Source organism: Bos mutus, chromosome 7 (genome assembly GCF_027580195.1).
Source record: "Bos mutus isolate GX-2022 chromosome 7, NWIPB_WYAK_1.1, whole genome shotgun sequence".
Taxonomy (NCBI): Eukaryota; Metazoa; Chordata; class Mammalia; order Artiodactyla; family Bovidae; genus Bos; species Bos mutus.
The window spans coordinates 107,569,452-107,589,719 of record NC_091623.1 but is presented as its reverse complement, the minus strand read 5'-3'; the positions used below and the strand labels follow the sequence as shown (position 1 = coordinate 107,589,719).

At 41.8% G+C, this 20,268-nt stretch overlaps 1 protein-coding gene across 2 annotated transcripts in view; it reads right to left on the bottom strand.

Moving 5' to 3' along the window:
- Positions 1 to 20,268, bottom strand: part of SGCD (sarcoglycan delta) — a 1,106,775-nt gene that overhangs the window by 165,474 nt on the left and 921,033 nt on the right. For both annotated transcript variants that reach the window (XM_070374675.1, XM_005891720.2), the window contains one exon: positions 1,959 to 2,046. In XM_070374675.1, the coding sequence (XP_070230776.1) occupies positions 1,959 to 2,046 (88 nt within the window). The remainder of the gene's footprint in view (positions 1 to 1,958; positions 2,047 to 20,268) is intronic.

The following is a 20,268-nucleotide window of genomic DNA, read 5'->3' as shown; positions in this document are numbered from 1 at the left end:
GGCCTTAGGAGGTATTTTCTCCTGGACCTGCTCTGTGCTTTCCCCCACGTGTATCAGTGTAAAAGGAGAACCCTGAAGAAAAACCTTAGGGAGTCTGTGCTTGGCTATCTATGTCGGAGATTCTACTTAGACATATGCACTATCCACTCTAGAAGGCATCTTGAAAGGTTGCTACCAGCTGGTGTTAGGCTGGCTTTTGGCCCATCTCATTTGATATTACCTTGTGCCCTACCTTAAGAAGTAAACAGGGGTCTCTGCTCTGGGGTCTGCCCTGAGCAGAGGAGACGAAAGAAGATGGGGAGGAGAGAGGGACAAGTGAGAGAACAATGGGAGAGGAAAAGGAGAGAGAGAAAGGGGAGGGAGGAGGAGGAAGAAAGAAGGAAATAGAGAAAGAGGGAAGAGGAGGGAGGAAATGGGGGAGGCAGAGGGAGACCAGGGAGAAGGAGAGATAGGGAGGGAGAATGGGGTGAAGGGGAGAAAAGAGGGGAGCTGGAAGAGAAGTAAAAAGTGGGGATGGGGGGAGGGGTGGGGAAGGAGAGGGAGAGAGACTGACTCTTCCTAACAGTCATGCATCCAATTCCAGCTTTATCAAAACAAAATCTCTCAAGTCAACCAAATCTCCCACTGCAAATAAATGGCAAATGATCAACAGGCTAAATAAGTTCCTTTTGAACGCGGGAATCTGGGAGCTGGAGGTCGGATTTATTTCCCTCCTGGAGGCAATTTTCACACATGCTGCTTAAATCATTGCTTACTGAAGCTATTTATTTAATTATTTAGCATCGTGACTGCGGGCCAGATGTTAGAGAAGCCAGGCCACTGAGCCGGGTGCCGGCTGGAGAGCTTGTTGTTTATGGATTTCGGGCTCTGCCACAGCAGCTCCTCCAGTGGGAGCTGGTCCAAGTCACCTACTGGCTGACTGCGTCCCTCCAGACACCCACATCCTGCAGCGGGAGGGTGAGGCACACACCCCCACCCCGCCCCAGTGAGAGTCTGGGCACAAAGGCACCTGCCTCCCTGTGGCATGTTGATGAGTGGAGCTCCAGATGTTTCAGTCCCAATTATCTGTCAGGACATTCAGGCAACTGGCTTCTCAAAATGTCCATCTGTATACCTCTCTCTCAGCCCTGAAGCCAAACAAATGGCATCTTCTGTCTGGAAGTCTAACAATGCCATTCAGACACAGTCCCTTTCCCCCATCCACTGTGGGGGTGCACAGAGGATCCTGTTTACTGCTGTTCATAACCTACAGAGGGGGTAATACCACCCAACACATTATGTGACCATGAGACCCGTGTTCATCATTAGAGTCGTTATTGTGAATAACCTATCCTTGTTTAAATTTCAGGACTATGCAGCTTAAACCCCACTGAGTGCTTTCCGTGGCTGTTAGAAGCAGATCTGCTCTATTAAAAGGAACCACAGAAACATATTCAGGGTGGGGGAGGAATACAGCTGCATCTCGCAATGGAGCTAGGTTCAAAGTCAGCATGTAGGGCAAATATGGCACGGATTCAAACTATCACTACAAATCCCTTTTACAATCCATAAAGTATGATGTGCATGGTTTTGTATATGCTGTGCTATCTCCCAATTAATCCAACACAGCCAGCTTTTCCTGCGGCACTGGAGGAGAGAGCTTCCCTGTGGCTGAGCACCAGCTGAAGCAGCTGGCTGGTGTTTAGGGGCCATGCTACATGAAAAATTGTTTATTCTTCCTCCCTACCCCCTAAATGAGTATCATCAGATTTGCATAAGTTAAATGTGTGTATAGAATGAGCCTCTACCCTTGAGTAGCATCATGGAACACATGCTTTGTTCTCTTTTCTGAGGCTGTAAAATGTGTGAGCAGACGTTCCTTCTTAGATCCATCACACTGTGCTTAATTCACCCTTCCATTCAATGCTTTCTGAGTGCTTAGCCCGAACCAGGCACTACTGAGTTCTTTCTTTTCTTACCTGTTATCAGCTGAGTTAGTACTTTAGTCTGTTCATTGAGGATGTTCACTGTAACATTTCTGGCAGATTTGAAGTATAGGGCGTTACCCTGTAATAAGAAAATAAGAGAAACACATGAAAATAGCAGATTTCTTTTTTTTCCCCCATTATAGGTTCTTATAAGATATTGAATAAAGATCCCTGAAGGAAATGGCAAGCCACTCCAGTGTTCTTGCCTGGAGAATCCCAGGGACAGGGGAGCCTGGTGGGCTGCCATCTCTGGGGTCGCACAGAGTTGGACACGACTGAAGTGACTTAGCAGCGCAACTTAGCAGCACTATAAAATAGATCCAGTTTTTTATTTTACAGATGGTGACAAAAGATCTCTAAATAACTGTAGTCCCAACTCTCCAAGGGCTGAACTGATCTTTGTTATTTTTTTTATTTTTTGCTGTTTAGTTGCTAAGTTGTGTCTGACTCTTTGCAATCCCATAGACTATAATCCGCCAGGCTCATCTGTCCATGGGATTTCCCAGGCAAGAATATTGTAGTGGGTTGCCATTCCCCTCTTCAGAGGATCTTCCCAACCCAGGGATAGAACCTGCATCCCCTGCCCAGCAGGCAGATTCTTTACCACTGAACCACCTGGGAAATAAAATTCTAATTGATGTATCTTTATTTGAAAATCCTAGCTGTTTAGTTATCCCCACATATATGATAATTAATTGGCATTCAGCCAAAATGGATTTTCCCCAGACAGACACACAGATAGACAGATATACTCAAAAGAGATTTCATATACACATACACACCCAAATTTGTTGAATCCAAAATAGAGCCCTTTAGCTCTTGCTGTAGATGGTAGTTAGCTCTGGTACACGGGATGATCAGGAATGTTGATAGTCTCCTAATTTCACCCTCTCTAGTTCACCATTTTCTCCAAAGGAATCACGCAGAGCCCTTAGTGGAGAGTAAATGCTTGTGTGAAATACACTAGGTCTACCCCTCCAGCAGGTCCACCAGCTGTGAGAATCCAGGTGCTCTGTGGGAGGATGGTATGCTTTTTGTAGAGATGTTTACCACATGTGGACACACAACCCAGGAGATCCAGCATCTCCAAGAAGACCTCTGCCTCCCCTTTTTTCCTTTTCTTTATCCAGATTTTTTTTTCTTCCAGGCATCCTCTACCTTCAATCCATCTCCCTTTTATCAAAAAGGGCACCTGATTCCTCTTCCACATGGTGGCAGACATTTCTGAGAATGACTCAGAACAAACACTGGCTTGCTTGTTCTATAAAGGTCCTGATAATAAATATTTTTGGCTTTGTGGGACATATTGTCTCCATGTTAACTACTCATATCTGCTGTTTTTGTGAAAACAAGTCATAGACAATACATAGACAAATGGGTATGGCTGTATTCCAATAAAACTTTCTTCATGGACCAAGACAATTGAATTTCATATAATTTTAAACAATATAATCTTACCATGTCATAAAATGTTATTCTTCTCCCCCCTCCCCTTTTAAAAATACTAAAAACTATTGATTCTTGGGTTGGGAAGATCCCTTGGAGAAGGAAGTGGCAATCCACTCCAGTATGCTTGCCTGGAAAATCCCATGGTAGGCTACAGCCCATGGGGTCACAAGGTGTCGGACACGACTGAGCGACTAAACCACCACCACAACCAAAAACTATTTCCGTCCACTGGCCGTTTGAGAACAGGCAGACATAGGCCATAGTTTGTCAGCCCTCAACTTAGATGTTCTTTGCTTGGAATAAACTAAAGCTATAAATCAAAGGATGAATCTCTGACAGAATATGTCAGTAACCAGATAGTTGTTATTAGAAAAGAGAATGTGGATAGTCATCCTCATCTTTTCAAACCCTTGTTGCCACATGGCATCTGCCTAAAAATTTAGTAAAGCCACTATGGATTCAGTCTCAAATACAGAGAAACCACTGTGCCATGAATTGTGAGGAAAATGAAGATGGGAAAGACCCCCTTCAGCTTCAAAGTCTTACGTTCCGATGGGGACAATGACACAGCACACACACCTACACGACCAGGCAGGGAACGGCAAGGGTGATTAGAGAGTGGAAAACGGTGTGCTGAGACTTTCCTGAAGCGTGAGGCTATTCCTGGCTTAAGGATGCGCAGAGAGAAGCAAAGGGGGTAGTCATGTGTGAGCTGAATTTCCCAAGGTAGGATAGGATTTTCCCAAGTTGGAACAAAAAAACAAGAAAGATTATGGACTCTCTCATCTCTTTTTCCTTCTAAAACTGGCGATTCGTGGGCCCAGCCCAGTGCCTGGAGATGGTTAAGAGACAGGGGTGTGCTGACTGCAGCTCAGGTCAAGGTCTGAGTTGTTTCCACAAGAGGCGCGGTCAGGGGCGGGGGGCGGCCACCACCCAGGCATTGTCCACACACTGATGGTTAGAGCCATGATCCTCTCACCCAAGGTTAACTGCTAAAACGGATGGACGACTCACTCAAGCCCTGAGGAACCAGCTACCCTTGAGTGAGAGCTCTTGTCCTAGTGTTGAGGGAGGAGAGAACTGCCACATCCAGGCAACCACTGAGTCACTGACCCCCACCCTCCATTAATGGCTTAAAATTAAAATTTTGCCTGGTGAATGAATATTTTTTTTTGTTTTGTTTTTTAATTGGAACAGGGAAGAAGAAATACACTGAATCTAAAGTTGACATAGTTCTTTTTTCCCCTGTCCATTAGAAAACAAATCTTAACCAAAAATTGTTTATTTTTGCCATTGCTTCTGGCATTGCTTAACTCTTCTACGGAAAAGTTAAAAAGTAAGCTTTTTAAGTTCAAGCAATGTGAGAATTCAGAACTTGGAAACTGCAAGGGGGATATAGGTTTCCAGAAGTTAATGTACTTAACTCTTCATATATTGAGCAACCTGACACTGCAGAGAGAGGGGTGACCTGGAATCAGAGAACTGGATAAGCTCCACAGTCACTGACCAGTGTGTGATTCTGAGCAACTTAATTGCTCTGTGGTTCATTCTCTGCAAAACTGATAGCAACAGCAGCAGCTGGGGCTGACATAACTGAGCCCTCTCTAAGCACACAGTAGAAGCCCTGGAGTCAAGCTACCTAGTTTCCAATCTCTACCACATTCCAGTTGGCTGACTGAGAGAGTTAAGGGTTCTAAGTTTCAAGTTTCTTGATATGTGATGTCACATGTATTATTATTATTAAACTACAGGGTGGACAGGGCAGTTTAGTGACAGAAGCAGGAGGAGGAGGGGGTTGGGGGAGCAAGAAAGAATGGAGGGTGGGGAAGACGACCTTTCTTTGTATATCCTCATCCTTACAATCCACCTGTGAACTAAGTTTTGGGTATCTTCTATGTCCACTATTCTGTTTCCAGATTTCAAAGGATCCCCCTATAGCTGCAAGTTTTTCACTATTGTCTTTGAAATGCCAGTATTTTCAAATGTACCTGCCTGTCCTTAATATTCACCAAATTCTATTGAGGAGGAAAAAAAAAAATCTCCTAACAGCTTTGATCAAAGTTTACAGCGAGAGATAAACTACAGCCAGCCATTCCCTTTTATTGCTATGTCAAAATATAATACCTTAGCATTAATTGATCTGTTGTGCTAACACGCTGGCAAACAGTCTTTGCTACATCAGGATTTAAACAAAAAGCCTCATTCTAGCCTGGGACACCTTGCTGTGATCCTCCCAAATACCTGATAACAGAAAGGTTGCTGGGAAAACAGCAGGAACCACCAGCTAACAAACTCTGAAGTGCCTCCCCTGACAGCTGGGTCAGTGCCATCATATTTGTTCTCTGGGTTGGCTGGCTGAGGTTAAACCAGGGAAAAGCAGCCAAGAAAAGCACCCCTGGGGTCTCTGCGGTATCAGAATGAGTAGGGGAAACACTTCCATGTCTGAGGAGACACTAAATTCTGCCCACTTAGCTGCTTCTATTTCCTGTCTCCGTCCCACTCCCCACTGTAGCCCCTGGGCCTGGGGAGGTTAATTCTGCTGCAGGACAGCCTGCTCTGGGGCCAGTGAATTTCCCTAACTAACCTCAAGGCAACCATCCAAGGACAAGGGGCTTATGGGAGACCAGGGGGAGGCTTAGCCTCGCCTACTGGAAAGGAGTTTGGCAGACCCAAAACTGCTGTGGATTATCAGCAAGTCAGTCAGTGGCCAATCAGCCCAGATTCTCCTGGACACAGGCTGAGCTGTGTGGGACATGAGGAAGAAAGCACGTAAAATCTCCCCTACTTCCGGACAGCAGGAGAGTCCACATCAGGACTCTCCTCAAACAACTAAAGCCTGCAGCATTTGGATGGATAAGAACCCCCATTAATTTGCTTCTCTAGAGCACAACAAGCAGAACAGAATCACACCTTTTCTTGATGACTCAAAACCACTCAATAAACATTATTTGTCCTACAATGTTTTCCAGGGGTTACTGTACGCAGGTAGCTATTTGAACACTTAATGGCTCCATCATGCTGACATTTTGAAATTACCTGTTCTTATATGAAGACAGTCTATATAAACATCAAATACTCCAAAGCTTATATTGAAGAGCAGTGGTTCACATCTCTTTCAATCTGCCAGGATTCTCCTTCAGGTACTTCCCTCTCTATGGCCCAAAATATGCTCTGTGCTCTCTCTGATTGGCTTTAGATGTTAGCCGCTGAATTTCTGCAATGGTATGAACTCTTGCATATAATTTTGGTCAAATCAAGATTCAGAATCTACATTTTTAAGGTTATGTGTATACTGCCCACAGGTAAATGAAATCAAGCTCTTTAATTACATTTCCTTCTCCTTTCTGGCCTACTGTTTTTTTCTTTTCATAGAATAGATAAATGCTTCATGTAAAAAATGCTTTTTTTCCCTTCCAATGTTGAATCCTTTTTCTTTACGTTCTATTTTCTAGGAAATAACCTCAGCTTTAAAGGTCCCATATTTCTGCTGATTAAAAAAAAATTCTACTACCATACCTGTAATTTTCAAAAGCTTTTTCTTATTCTTTGAATCTTTCTTTTATATCATCCCTTCTTTGATTGACACACTATCCTTTCTTTGGGGCTTCCCTGGTGGCTCAGATAGTAAAGAATTTGCCTGCAATGCAGGAGACCTGGGTTCTATCCCTGGATTGGGAGCATTCCCTGGAGAAGGGAACACTGGCCTCCGACTCCAGTATTCTTGCCTGGAAAATTCCATGAACAGAGAAACCTGGCCAGCTACAGCCCATAGGGTCACAAAGAGTTGGACACTGACTGAGTGACTAACACTTTCATTCTCTCTTACAGGGGAATAAAAAAGCTCTTTGGAAGCTCTGTGTTTCTGGAAGGGCAGACCCTGCCATAGTGTACTGTAGTGGTGAATTGGCTAATTCAATGGAGAACCTCCAAATGTCAGTATCTGTGGGCAGTCAGTACCTGTGGGCTAGTTTCATCAAAGAGGAATTGTCTAAATTCCTGCCAGGCAGGTGGTAGATATAACCTTAGAAATCAGTTCTGATGTTAGAGGGGGAGAGGGCTGGATATGTTACTATTCATTGGACAGACTTTACTTCAAACCTGTTTTCTGCATTCGTTCTGTCTAACAACCAGAGCCTAGAGTTATTCTGGTTTAACTTTTATTTTTATTTATTTATTTTTTTAAATTTTTATTTTATTTTTAAACTTTACAATATTGTATTGGTTTTGCCATATATCAAAATGAATCCGCCACAGGTATACATGTGTTCCCCATCCTGAACCCTCCCTACCTCCTCCCTCCCCATACCATCCTTCTGGGTCGTCCCAGTGCACCAGCCCCAAGCATCCAGTATTGTGCATTGAACCTGAACTGGCGACTCATTTCATATATGATATTATACATGTTTCAATGCCATTCTCCCAAATCATCCCACCCTCTCCTTCTCCCACAGAGTCCACAAGACTGTTTTATACATCAGTGTCTCTTTTGCTGTCTCGTATACAGGGTTGTTGTTACCATCTTTCTAAATTCCATATATATGCGTTAGTATACTGTATTGGTGTTTTTCTTTCTGACTCACTTCACTCTGTATAATAGGCTCCAGTTTCATCCACCTTATTAGAACTGATTCAAATGTATTTTTTAATGGCTGAGTAATACTCCATTGTGTATATGTACCACTGCTTTCTTATCCATTCGACTGCTGGTGAACATCTAGGTTGCTTCCATGTCCTGGCTATTATAAACAGTGCTGCGATGAACACCGGGGTACACGTGCCTCTTTCAATTCTGGTTTCCTCAGTGTGTATGCCCAGCAGTGGGATTGCTGGGTCATAAGGCAGTTCTATTTCCAGTTTTTTAAGGAATCTCCACACTGTTCTCCATAGTGGCTGTACTAGTTTGCATTCCCACCAACAGTGTAAGAGGGTTCCCTTTTTTCCACACCCTCTCCAGCATTTATTGCTTGTAGACCAGAAACTATAAAACTCCTAGAGGAGAACACAGGCAAAACACTCTCCAACATACATCACAACAGGATCCTCTATGATCCACCTCCCAGAATATTGGAAATAAAAGCAAAAATAAACAAATGGGACCTAATTAAACTTAAAAGCTTCTGCACAACAAAGGAAATTATAAGCAAGGTGAAAAGACAGCTTTCAGAATGGGAGAAAATAATAGCAAATGAAGCAACTGACAAACAACTAATCTCAAAAATATACAAGCAACTCCTACAGCTCAATTCCAGAAAAATAAATGACCCAATCAAAAAATGGGCCAAAGAACTAAATAGACATTTCTCCAAAGAAGACATACAGATGGCTAACAAACACATGAAAAGATGCTCAACATCACTCATTATCAGAGAAATGCAAATCAAAACCACTATGAGGTACCATTTCACGCCAGTCAGAATGGCTGCGATCTAACTTTTATTTTTAATTGAAAGATAGTAAATTTACAATGTTGTGTTAGTTTCTGGAATATAGCAAAGTGATTCAGTTTTCTATATATATATATTCTTTTTCATATTCTTTTATTCATTATAGTTTATTACAAAATATTGAATATAATTTCCTGTACTATACAGTAGGACCTTGTTGTTTATTAAGACAATGGCACCCCACTCCAGTACTCTTGCCTGGAAAATCCCATGGACGGAGGAGCCTGGTAGGCTGCAGTCCATGGGGTCGCTAAGAGTCGGATACGACTGAGCGACTTCACTTTCACTTTTCACTTTCATGCATTGGAGAAGGAAATGGCAACCCCCTCCAGTGTTCTTGCCTGGAGAATCCCAGGGATGGAGGAGCCTGGTGGGCTGCCATCTATGGGGTCACACAGAGTCAGACATACTGAAGCGACTTAGCAGCAGCAGCAGCAGTATGTATCTGCTAATCTCAAACTCCTAGTTTATCCCTCCTTTCTCTCCCCTTTGGTAACCACAAGTTTTTTTTTTTTTTTTCTCCTATGTCTGGAAGTCTGTTGGAGTTAATTTGCATCATATTTTAGATTTCGCATATAAGGGATATCATATGGCATGTATTTGTCTTTTGCTGACTTACTTCATTTAGTATAATAATCTCGAGGTCCAAACATGTTGCTATAGATGACATTATTTCACTGTGTAAATGACTGAGTAGTATTCCATTGTGTACATGTACCACATCTTCTTTATCCATTCATCTGTCCATGGACATTTAGACTGCTTCCATGTCTTGGCTTTGTGAATAGTGCTGCTATGAACACTGGGGTGCATGTATCATTTGAATTGGACTTTTTCTTTGTAGGCAGCATATTGTTATACAATCTGCCACTCTATGTCTTTTGATTGGAGCAGCTAGTCCATGGACATTTAAAGTAATTATTGAGAGGTATGTATTTAATGCCATTTACAATCCTCTTTTCTAGTTGATTTTGTATTTTTCCTTTGTTCCTTTCTTTCTGTTTTTCCTTTTGTGGCTTGATGGTTTTCTTTTGAATTATGCTTGAGTTCTCTTCCTTTTGGTTTTTGTAAATCTACTGAATGTTTCCTCATTTGTGATTACCCTGTTTTCAAGTACATTAAACCACTATTATATTTACTTGCTTTAGACTGGTGATCATATGGGTGGTCATATAGGTGCAAACAAATTCTAAAAAACTCTTCATTTTCTTACTCCCCTCCCCAACGTTTTATGATTTTGATCTCATTTACAACTTCATATGTATCCTTTTGCTCTTCATTGCAGTTATCATCACTTTCACACACACACAAATTTACTTTATGTACTGGCTTAAGTGGTTTATTTTCCAATTGTGATTTTTCTCCTTCCTATATATTCTTGCCTCTTTTCTATTTAGAGAAGACTTTTTAATCCTTCTGGATGGCTTAACATTCTAGATAAAAATCCTCCTATCTTCTGCTAGGCTGGAGAGGTTACTTCCTAGCTGGGTCAGTTGGGGGTGGGAGCTGGGTATAGATGCTGAGTTCAGTTGGTCTTTATGCAGATTTTCCAACCAGTGCCTTTTGTCAGCCTCACTCCAGAGTGCATCATGGCTACTGTGGACTCTGGGCACTGCACCTCAAGTGCTTTGTGGAAAAGTAACCCTGTTCTACTGATTCTGGACAGTGACTCTCAAGTCTTCAGGGATATCTAGCTCCCGAGACTTTCCAGGCTCTGTATCATGGATCCTCTTCCTTGATTTATTTATTTTCTTTCACTTCATGTTTGTAGATTCCAGCTCTGCCTGGTCAGCCCCGTCTCCCTGACTGTCTATCATCCCTTTCCATTTTTCTTCCTCTCTCAGTGACAATGTAAGCTTACTCCTTTTTAGTTTTGTCCTCTTACTGTCTCTTTGAGTGAGGTTTCTGAATGAACCAGAGGCTTATCATTTCTCACTGCTATCAGTCTATCTCTAGGGCCACTTCTTACTTCTGCTTTCTTACGTGGAAAAAGCAGGTTAAACTGCATAAGTCAAGAGCAAATGGTGTCTAGTCCAGGACCCAGGAACTTCTCTTAAGCATCTTATGTATACTGAGTGTCTAAAACATACTATATACTGTCCTTGGCCCAGGACAACAGGAAGGGAGAAGCTCCTTGTCCATCAGGAAATGGAAAATAACCATGACAATAATGCAGCATCCCTTCCATTGAGATCTATGCTGTCCAGGTATGAAGGGCACAGATTTTAATATTTGCTTTTGATGCCAGTTGCGTAACACAGTCTGTTCTGAAGTTATTTATCTTCATAATCCTACCTGGTAGTGTGTTTTCTTTGCTCTCGGAGGAACTAACAATGTGATCTGGGAATGCAGATAAACAGAGAAAACCCCAAGAAAGCACATAAAGAATTTCCACATTCAGGGAAGGTTTTCAACTCTCAGTGGGAATGAGGTTCAGAGAAGGAAGGGATCAGTGTGGCTGGCATCCTGCAGCATCTTCCCAGAGGAGAACTGGGCTGGCTTCTGCCTTATCTGCCTAACAAAATGGCACAGCAGTTTACAATAGCAGAGCTTCCACCTAATGCTGACTAAGAACACAGGGGAGCCTGGTCTGTGGAGTAATGGTTCAGAGTGCAAGCTCTGGAGTCAGATTTGGGCTTGAATCCTAACTCTTTTTTTAACTGTGTAGCATTGGGTAAATCCTTTTTGAGACTCACTTTTTCTATTTATGAAATGAAGTTAAACGCTACCTAATGCCTCTGACATTAGGATTAAAAAAGATAGTATATGCCAAGGGCCTAGCACAGCAGCTATCAAAATGGTACGTAAACTATAACAAAGAAAACGGACAAAACCTACAGAAAGAAGTTTTCTTAGAAAACAGCCAATTTAAGGACAGGGGCAAGAAATATGAAAGATGAGCCTGGGACATCTTACAGGGTCAGAAGAAAGGAAGTGCTCAAAAACAAACAAAACCCAGAAAAACACCCCACAATTATGGGGGACTGTGTCAAAGGAACACAAGAGACAAACTGAAAAAGCTCCCAATGGGCAAGCTGTGAAGCCCAATGTGAACAACTAAATAAATATTGCAGCATTTAATTATTACCCAAGGCATAAGAAAATAAATATCTGTGAGTCCAGTTCTGATATAAATAAATGATTAAAGAAATAAATGGAAAAAAAAAAAAAAAAAACAACTCTCCTATGTAGAATTCCAAACATTTTTCAGTTAATTCTCTGCTCCTTAAAGACAGATATACTTAGTGACTTTCTTTAGAAGAGCACAGCATGGAAGAGGGGACAGAAACGTCACAGACAAGAAATCTGACAAACACCATTTCATCCAGGGGATCAAGGTCAGCTTCAACAGTGGTAAGTCATGTTGAAATGAGGGATACTTTTCCCTGGGATACTTTCCAAATAGGAAAAGGATTTGGAAAGGGATACTTTCAAATAGGAAAAGGAGTATTTCAAGGCTTTATATTGTCACCCTGCTTATTTAACTTATATGCAGAGTACATCATGAGAAATGCTGGGCTGGAAGAAGCACAAGCTGGCATCAAGAGTGCCCGGAGAAATATCAATAACCTCAGATATGCAGATGACACCACCCTTATGGCAGAAAGTGAAGAAGAACTAAAGAGCCTCTTGATGAAAGTGAAAGAGAGAGTGAAAAAGTTGGCTTAAAGCTCAACATTCAGAAAACTGAGATCATGGCATCTGGTCCCATTACTTCACGGCAAATAGATGGGGAAACAGTGGCTGACTTTATTTTTGGGGGGCTCCAAAATCACTGCAGATGGTGATTGCAGCCATGAAATTAAAAGACTCTTACTCCTTTGAAGGAAAGTTATGACCAACCTAGATAGCATATTCAAAAGCAGAGACATTACTTTGTCCACAAAGGTCTCTCTAGTCAAGGCTATGGTTTTTCCAGTAGTCATGTATGGATGTGAGAGTTGGACTATAAAGAAAGCTGAGCGCTGAAGAATTGATGCTTTGAACTGCGGTGTTGGAGAAGAGAAGATTCTCGAGAGTCCCTTGGACTGCAAGGAGATCCAACCAGTCTATCCTAAAGGAGATCAGTCCTTGGTATTCACTGGAAGAACTGATGTCAAAGCTGAAACTCAAATACTTTGGCCACCTGACGCAAAGAGCTGACTCATTTGAAAAGATCATGATGCTGGGAGGGGCTGGGGGAAGGAGGAGAAGGGGATGACAGAGGATGAGATGGTTGGATGGCATCACTGACTCAACGGACATGAGTTTGGGTAGACTCCAGGAGTTGGTGATGGACAGGGAGGCCTGGCATGCTGTGGTTCATTGGGTTGCAAAGAGTTGGAGGCTGAGTGACTGAACTGAACTGAACTTACCTTGGTAGTCTTCCTCTTCAAAACCCATTCTCCTCATCTGATCATGAGAAAAACATCAGAGAAATATTAACTGAGAATCATTTTGCAAACACCTGAGCAGTACTCTTCAAAATGGTAAGGGCACTGAAACCAAGGAAAGTCTGAGAAACTGCCATAGCCATATAGAATCTAAAGAAGCATGACAAACAAAATGTGGTATCCAGGATAAGAATCTTGGATATAAACAGGACATTACATAAAACAAAGGATATCTGTAAAAAATGATTTATTTTAATCTAGTAACAATGTATCAATATTGGTTCATTAACTGTGACAGGATGGCATCACTGACTTGATGGATGTGAGTCTGGGTGAACTCTGAGAGTTGGTGATGGACAGGGAGGCCTGGCGTGTTGTGATTCATGGGGTTGCAAAGAGTCAGACACGACTGAGCGACTGAACTGCACTGAATGGGGGAGATCATCGAAAAAGCAAGAGAGTTCCAGAAAAACATCTATTTCTGCTTTATTGACTATGCCAAAGCCTTTGACTGTGTGGATAACAATAAACTGTGGAAAATTCTGAAAGAGATGGGAATACCAGACCACCTGACCTGCCTCTTGAGAAACCTATATGAAGGTCAGGAAGCAACAGTTAGAACTGGACATGGAACAACAGACTGATTCCAAATAGGAAAAGGAGTACGTCAAGGCTGTATATTGTCACCCTGCTTATTTAACTTATATGCAGAGTACATCATGAGAAACGCTGGGCTGGAAGAAGCACAAGCTGGAATCAAGATTGCCAGGAGAAATATCAATAATCTCAGATATGCAGATGACACCACCCTTATGGCAGAAAGTGAAGAGGAACTAAAAAGCCTCTTGATGAAAGTGAAAGAGGAGAGTGAAAAAGTTGGTTTAAAGCTCAACATTCAGAAAACGAAGATCATGGCATCTGGTCCCATCACTTCATGGGAAATAGATGGGGAAACAGTGGAAACAATGTCAGACTTTATTTTTGGGGGGCTCCAAAATCACTGCAGATGGTGATTGCAGTCATGAAATTAAAAGACGCTTTCTCCTTGGAAGGAAAGTTATGACCAACCTAGATAGCATATTCAAAAGCAGAGACATTACTTTGCCAACAAAGGTCCGTCTAGTCAAGGCTATGGTTTTTCCTGTGGTCATGTATGGATGTGAGAGTTGAACTATAAAGAAAGCCGAGTGCCGAAGAATTGATGTTTTTGAACTGTGATGTTGGAGAAGACTCTTGAGAGTCCCTTGGACTGCAAGGAGATCCAACCAGTCCATTCTAAAAGAGATCAGTCCTGGGTGTTCTTTGGAAGGACTGATGCTAAAGCTCAAACTCAAGTACTTTGGCCACCTCATGCGAAGAGCTGAATCATTGGAAAAGACTCTGATGCTGGGAGGGATTGGGGGCAGGAGAAGAAGGGGACGACAGAGGATGAAATGGCTGGATGGCACCACTGACTCGATGTGAGTCTGAGTGAACTCTGGGCCTTGGTGATGGACAGGGAGGCCTGGCGTGCTGCAATTCATGGAGTCTCAAAGAGTCGGACATGACTGAGTGACTGAACTGAACTGAATGGGGGAGATTGACTACAGCGTATACAAGAATGCTCTGCACAATCTTTACAACCTTTCTGTATATATAAAACTATTTAAAAATTTAAGTGGTCTTTTGGAATGCTATATTAGGCTGCCAAATTCCAAGATCCAGAACTTCAGGAAGAGACCTCAGAAGGCCACTCATCTCTGAGAAGGCAGGATGTTTAACACATTATGGACATGTGATTTCACTCTGAAGTAGATCCTGTTATTAGAGATTTCTCCCCTAAACAAACTTATGTCCACAGGATTTTATCTTTGGCAATATTATAGTAAACAATAGTGGAGGGGGTCTCTCACAGCCAATTTTCTACCCAGGGCTCTTTACACACACTTTTTCTTTTTTGTTAAATTTACATTTCTTTTGTCTTTGTGAAGTGAAAATCGCTTAGTCATGTCCAACTCTTTGCGAATCCATGGACTATACAGTCCATGGAATTCTTCAGGCCAGAACACTGGAGTGGGCAGCCTTTCCCTTCTCCAGGGGATCTTCCCAACCCAGGGATCAAACCCAGGTCTCCTGCATTGCAGGCAGATTCTTTACCAGCTGAGTCACAAGGGAAGCCCTTTTGTCTTTATATGCTCTCATTCTCCCCTGGTCAGGTTACAGAACACAGGGTAGTCAGAAGTCGCTGGCTTCTTTTGTGGTAGGGATCACAATGTATTGGCTATTCTGATCAATGTTCACTAAATAATACTTAAAAAAAAATTGAAGTATAGTTGACTTACAATGTTCTATTAATTTCTGCTGTACAACAAAATGATTGAGGTATACATATACCTGCATTCTTGTTTATATTTTATTGCGATTTATCACAGGATATTGAATATAGTTCCCTATGCTATACAGTAGGACCATGTTTTTTTGTTTATCCATTCTATATACATGTTTCCATCTGCTAATCCTAAACTACCAACCCACGATCCCCCCACTCCCTTGGCAACCGCAAGGGAGTTCCCTATGTCTGAATGTATTTTTAAGAAATACTAACTCTTGATGTGACTTGAATAAGCAAACTGACACAAACTTAGATTTGCCATTAAAATCATACCAAAAGTTAGTTTGTAAGTATAACTTCAGCAAGCATCAAATGTTTTCATTATCATTAATATTTTAAGTAGGATGTTTTAGTTATCTTTGAGTTGATCCTCATGAACTGTAGCCTACCAGCTCCTCTGTCCATGGAATTTCCCAGGCAACAATACTGGAGTAGGTTGCCATTTCCTTCCCCAGGGGATCTTCCCAAGCCATGGATCTCCTGCATTGCAGGTGGATTCTTTATCAACTGAGCTACCAGGGAAGCCCTTTAAAAACATGACAAATATGTAGGAACAATATTATTCTATGGTCATTTCTATTTTACCTTGGAATATTTTTTTATAACGGTGCTTTTGTGGATTTCTATTGTTTGAAAATGTTTTCCAGTCATGACTAATGATGCTACACTGTGAAGCACTTACTCACACTAAGCTGGGAGCTAGTCCAGTTTTTCCATCACCACATTTCTGTTCAGATACTCTCCATGATGTGCCCAAATTTGGGTGCATTTAGGTCTCTCTGGATATGTAAGTAAATTGAACTGCTCTGTTCAACAATTCTTTTGAGGTGTCATGTTAGCATATCAAAAATGGAAGTGGACCGCCAGCTTTCCCAGTGCTTGTTACATTCCTGGCATTCACCAGGCTTTCAATAAATATTTGCTGAATAACTGAATGCTCAGATCAAATTAAGAGTCAACAGAGAGTGAGAGTTGTCAACAAAAGAAGCAATTAAATGAAGGTTGACATCAGCTGTCAGAGTTTTCAAAAGGCAAGCCAGTAAGCATGGCTGATGTGATAAACACAGGAAACAGAGGGGTGGGAGGAGGCAGTATAGACCTGTAATCAACAAATACTTGTTCACCACCTACTGGAGTGCAAGGAACCTCATGCGGTACAAACGAGAGCTGAATGCTGAGACTCTAGATGACAGGGAGAAGCAGAGGCGTGCATCGTTACCCTCAATTTTTGTTGACATAAAGGTTAAATTGTGCCTGTGATTTTCCCTGGGCTTGTAGCATTCATCTGGCATATGGTATGGAATATAGCTTCTTTTAATTAGCATTTGTTCATTTCATGAACATTTCAAAGGTTATCTTCTAGACATAAAGCACTGTGCCAAGTTCTGAGCATAGTACTGCTCTCCTGGAGGTTACAACCCCAAGTGGTGAGGATGGACATGAAATGAAGAGTTCCTTAAGTGATTATGTAATTGCAATGAGTACAATAAATAGGAAGTAGAAGTTGAACTGAGCACACATGCAAGAGAAACCTACCCTAATCTGGGCAGTCAGTGAAGGCCTTCCTAAGGGAGAGACACTGTGGTTGAGATCATAGGAGTGAATGGGAACTAGTTAGCTAAACCCGATGAGAAAGAACTTTCCAAAGGTATGCTGGTCCTTAGGCAGGAGGGAGCTTGGCATTTTTACGGGACAGAGAGAAAGGCCAACATGGAAGGAGATTAAAGATCAGGGGAGAGAGGGAAACACGCCCCCCAGCCTGCCATCAGCTCTGCTAACTCTGTCCATGCTGTCCTCTGACCAATAGGGATGTTTAATTGTGATGTAAGAAAACTCATTTGTTTTTCCTTAAGGATAGTTCTTTGGGGTTTTACAAATAAATCTTTTCCTGCCTTAGTTCTTTTTCTATACAGTAAGTCCCCTACATAAGAACCTTCAAGCTATAAACTTTCAAAGAAATGAATGTAGGTTTGCCTGTCCGATTATGTAAGGCAAGAGTGAAACTGCAGCTTGCCCTCCATCTTCCATTACTGATGATCCTTCCGCTCTACCATGTCCCACCTCCTCTGCCTCCTCCAGTCAATAATTCTTCTTGCCTATTCACTTGATGCCAGCCCCTGTATGCCAGTTGTACTCTATTACTGCACTTATCAAAGAACTATACTGCAAGATTAAAAATGTTTTCTTTTTGTGTTTGTTTTTTATTTCACACATTTTACATGTGTGAAAAGTATTATGAACCTAGTATATAGCTGATTGTGTTAGTTGGGTAACTTTGTTGGACTTATGAATGTGTTCCCGGAACAGTATTCGTTCATATATAGGGGAATTATTGTATTCTACTCTACCCACATTTGGGTGTCATCTCTCATACTAAGTCCTCATTGCCTGTGGAATCCTCTTTGGTAAATAGTTGAGGTGGGAATTCAAATGGAAGCCTTAACACTGTCTACCAACAGATTATTTTCCCTTTTAATAGGCAGTACTATCTTTATCCCAAATATACATAAGTCTGTGCCAGAACCTTCTAGTTTATTTTATTGTCTGTCTCTCTGGACATCTATACTATATTCTTCTACTTCTATGGCTTATGGTACATCTAAATATCTGATAGATTTGTCTTCCCTTTTTACTCTTAGATGCCACTTAAATGATACTAGACTTTCTCCAGAAGTGGGAAGTCATCAAAGGATTTTAAGCAAGGGAGTGATGTGAGCCTATTTTCACCTGAACCTCTGGTCACTCTGGCTACCTTGTGAGGACTGATGTGAGAAACCAGGTGGCAAACTACTGTAGACATCCAGGTGGGAGAAGATGGCAGCTAGACCTGGAGTTGGGATAGGGAAGATTAGCAGAGAGGTTAAACATATATCTCAGAATTCATAAGTGTCTAGGCTTGGGAAGGAGGAAGGGGCACAGTCCAGAATGGCTCTTATGTTTCTGGGCAACTGGAGAGGTAGTAGGCCATTCACTGACCCAGAGACCAGTGTGGAAGAGCAAGAATACTTGAAGGGAGAGTTTGGTAGGTGGAAGGTTGAGGACTTAAGCATTTAGGTTGGGGCACAGTAAGTATGAATTTCTTCAGAATCTGGTAAATTGAGGTGCAAAGTTGCCATGTCTTTCAAGTCTACATTCTGTCTTTAAGTTGCACTGTACATCCACAATGAATACTAAAAGCTCCTTTAGAAAAATGTTCACAATTAAACTATCTCAACTGACAAAACTCACACAGAAATCTGTGCACTTTCATGTTGATTCTTTCTGGCAGCTTAAATTTCGCTTTCTACTTTCTCTAGAAATCATCACTTGGGATCCTATGAGAGGGCAGACATATAATAATGCAATCTTTAACTTAAAGGTAACATCTCAAGTCAAATTTCTCATAGTTTGAAGGTTACAAAGAATTGAAAGAGACTTCTTAGGAAGATAAAAGGCAGCAGTTCTTCCAGTCTCGTGTGGCGGTATGCGTGTGAGTGTGTCCAGAAGATGATGGAGGGGTGGGTTTCTAATGATATGTACAATAAACAAGTCAGCAAGAAACATATAATTATAAGTTAATTCGAATTTGCTTGTCAAGGTTCCTGAAATGTAGCTATCTCCATAAACTGAAGTTATTCAGCTGTGTCTGACTCTTTGTGACCCTATGGACTGTAGCCTCCCAGGCTCCTCCATCCATGGGATTTACCAGGAGAAAATACTGGAGTCAGTTGCCATTTCCTTCTCCAGGGGATCTTCCTGACCCGGGGATCAAACTCAGGTCTGCTGCGTGGCAGGCAGACTCTTTACCATCTGAGTCACCAGCTACCTCCATAGGAGAAAAGAAAATGCTGGTGATTTTCCTCTATGGGGGTAAGGTCAGATCTGAGGGTTAAATGGGGTACCTTGGCTGAGAATGACTACTTGGCTGAGATTGTACATTCCAATCAAAGAGTCCAAAGGGACATATTGTAACCTGGACTCAATTCTGAGAGGGTGCAGCTATTTCAGAGACTGTTTGGGCATACAGAAAAAAACAGATGTGTTATACCTGCTTGACTGGGGATACCAAGGTCAGTCTTGGTTACCCTTCTAGTTGCCCAACATAGTGCTAGAAACTGTAACAGCGGTGTAAGCGGCCACCTAAAGCTTGTGCTGTATTTGGAAAGATAACCTTAAAATTTAAGCAAGACTCCGAAACCAGTGTGACATCGGAGACAGACTGTGACGGGTCACCTGACGATGTCCAGTTCACTCTCCTGCACATCATCTCAGGCGACGGTTTCATCTTTACAGCAGATATTGTGATGCCAGCTTCAGTAAATAACTGAACTTTCTTTGGCATTTCCTAGTATTTTGCAGAAAACTTTTCCATAATATGTGAGTAGCCATTCTTCAAAATAAAATAAAAACCTGCACAAAAAGATTTTGTAGGGGTGGGAAAGTTCAGTAAATTCAATGTTACTTCTAACTTCTAGCTGCATAATACTTGTTAGTCTATTATCAGGTCTAAGAAGTCCCATGTCAACATAATTTGTTTAGCTTTGTGTACCCAGGAGTTCTAAAATCTACTTAATCCTATAACTTTATTTTTCTGAAACTACATGTTGACAGAAAACATGGGAGGCCCCATGTGGGGAGTGGTACATTACTGGTTGCTTTAAATGACTTACGTATCTCTGGCTGTA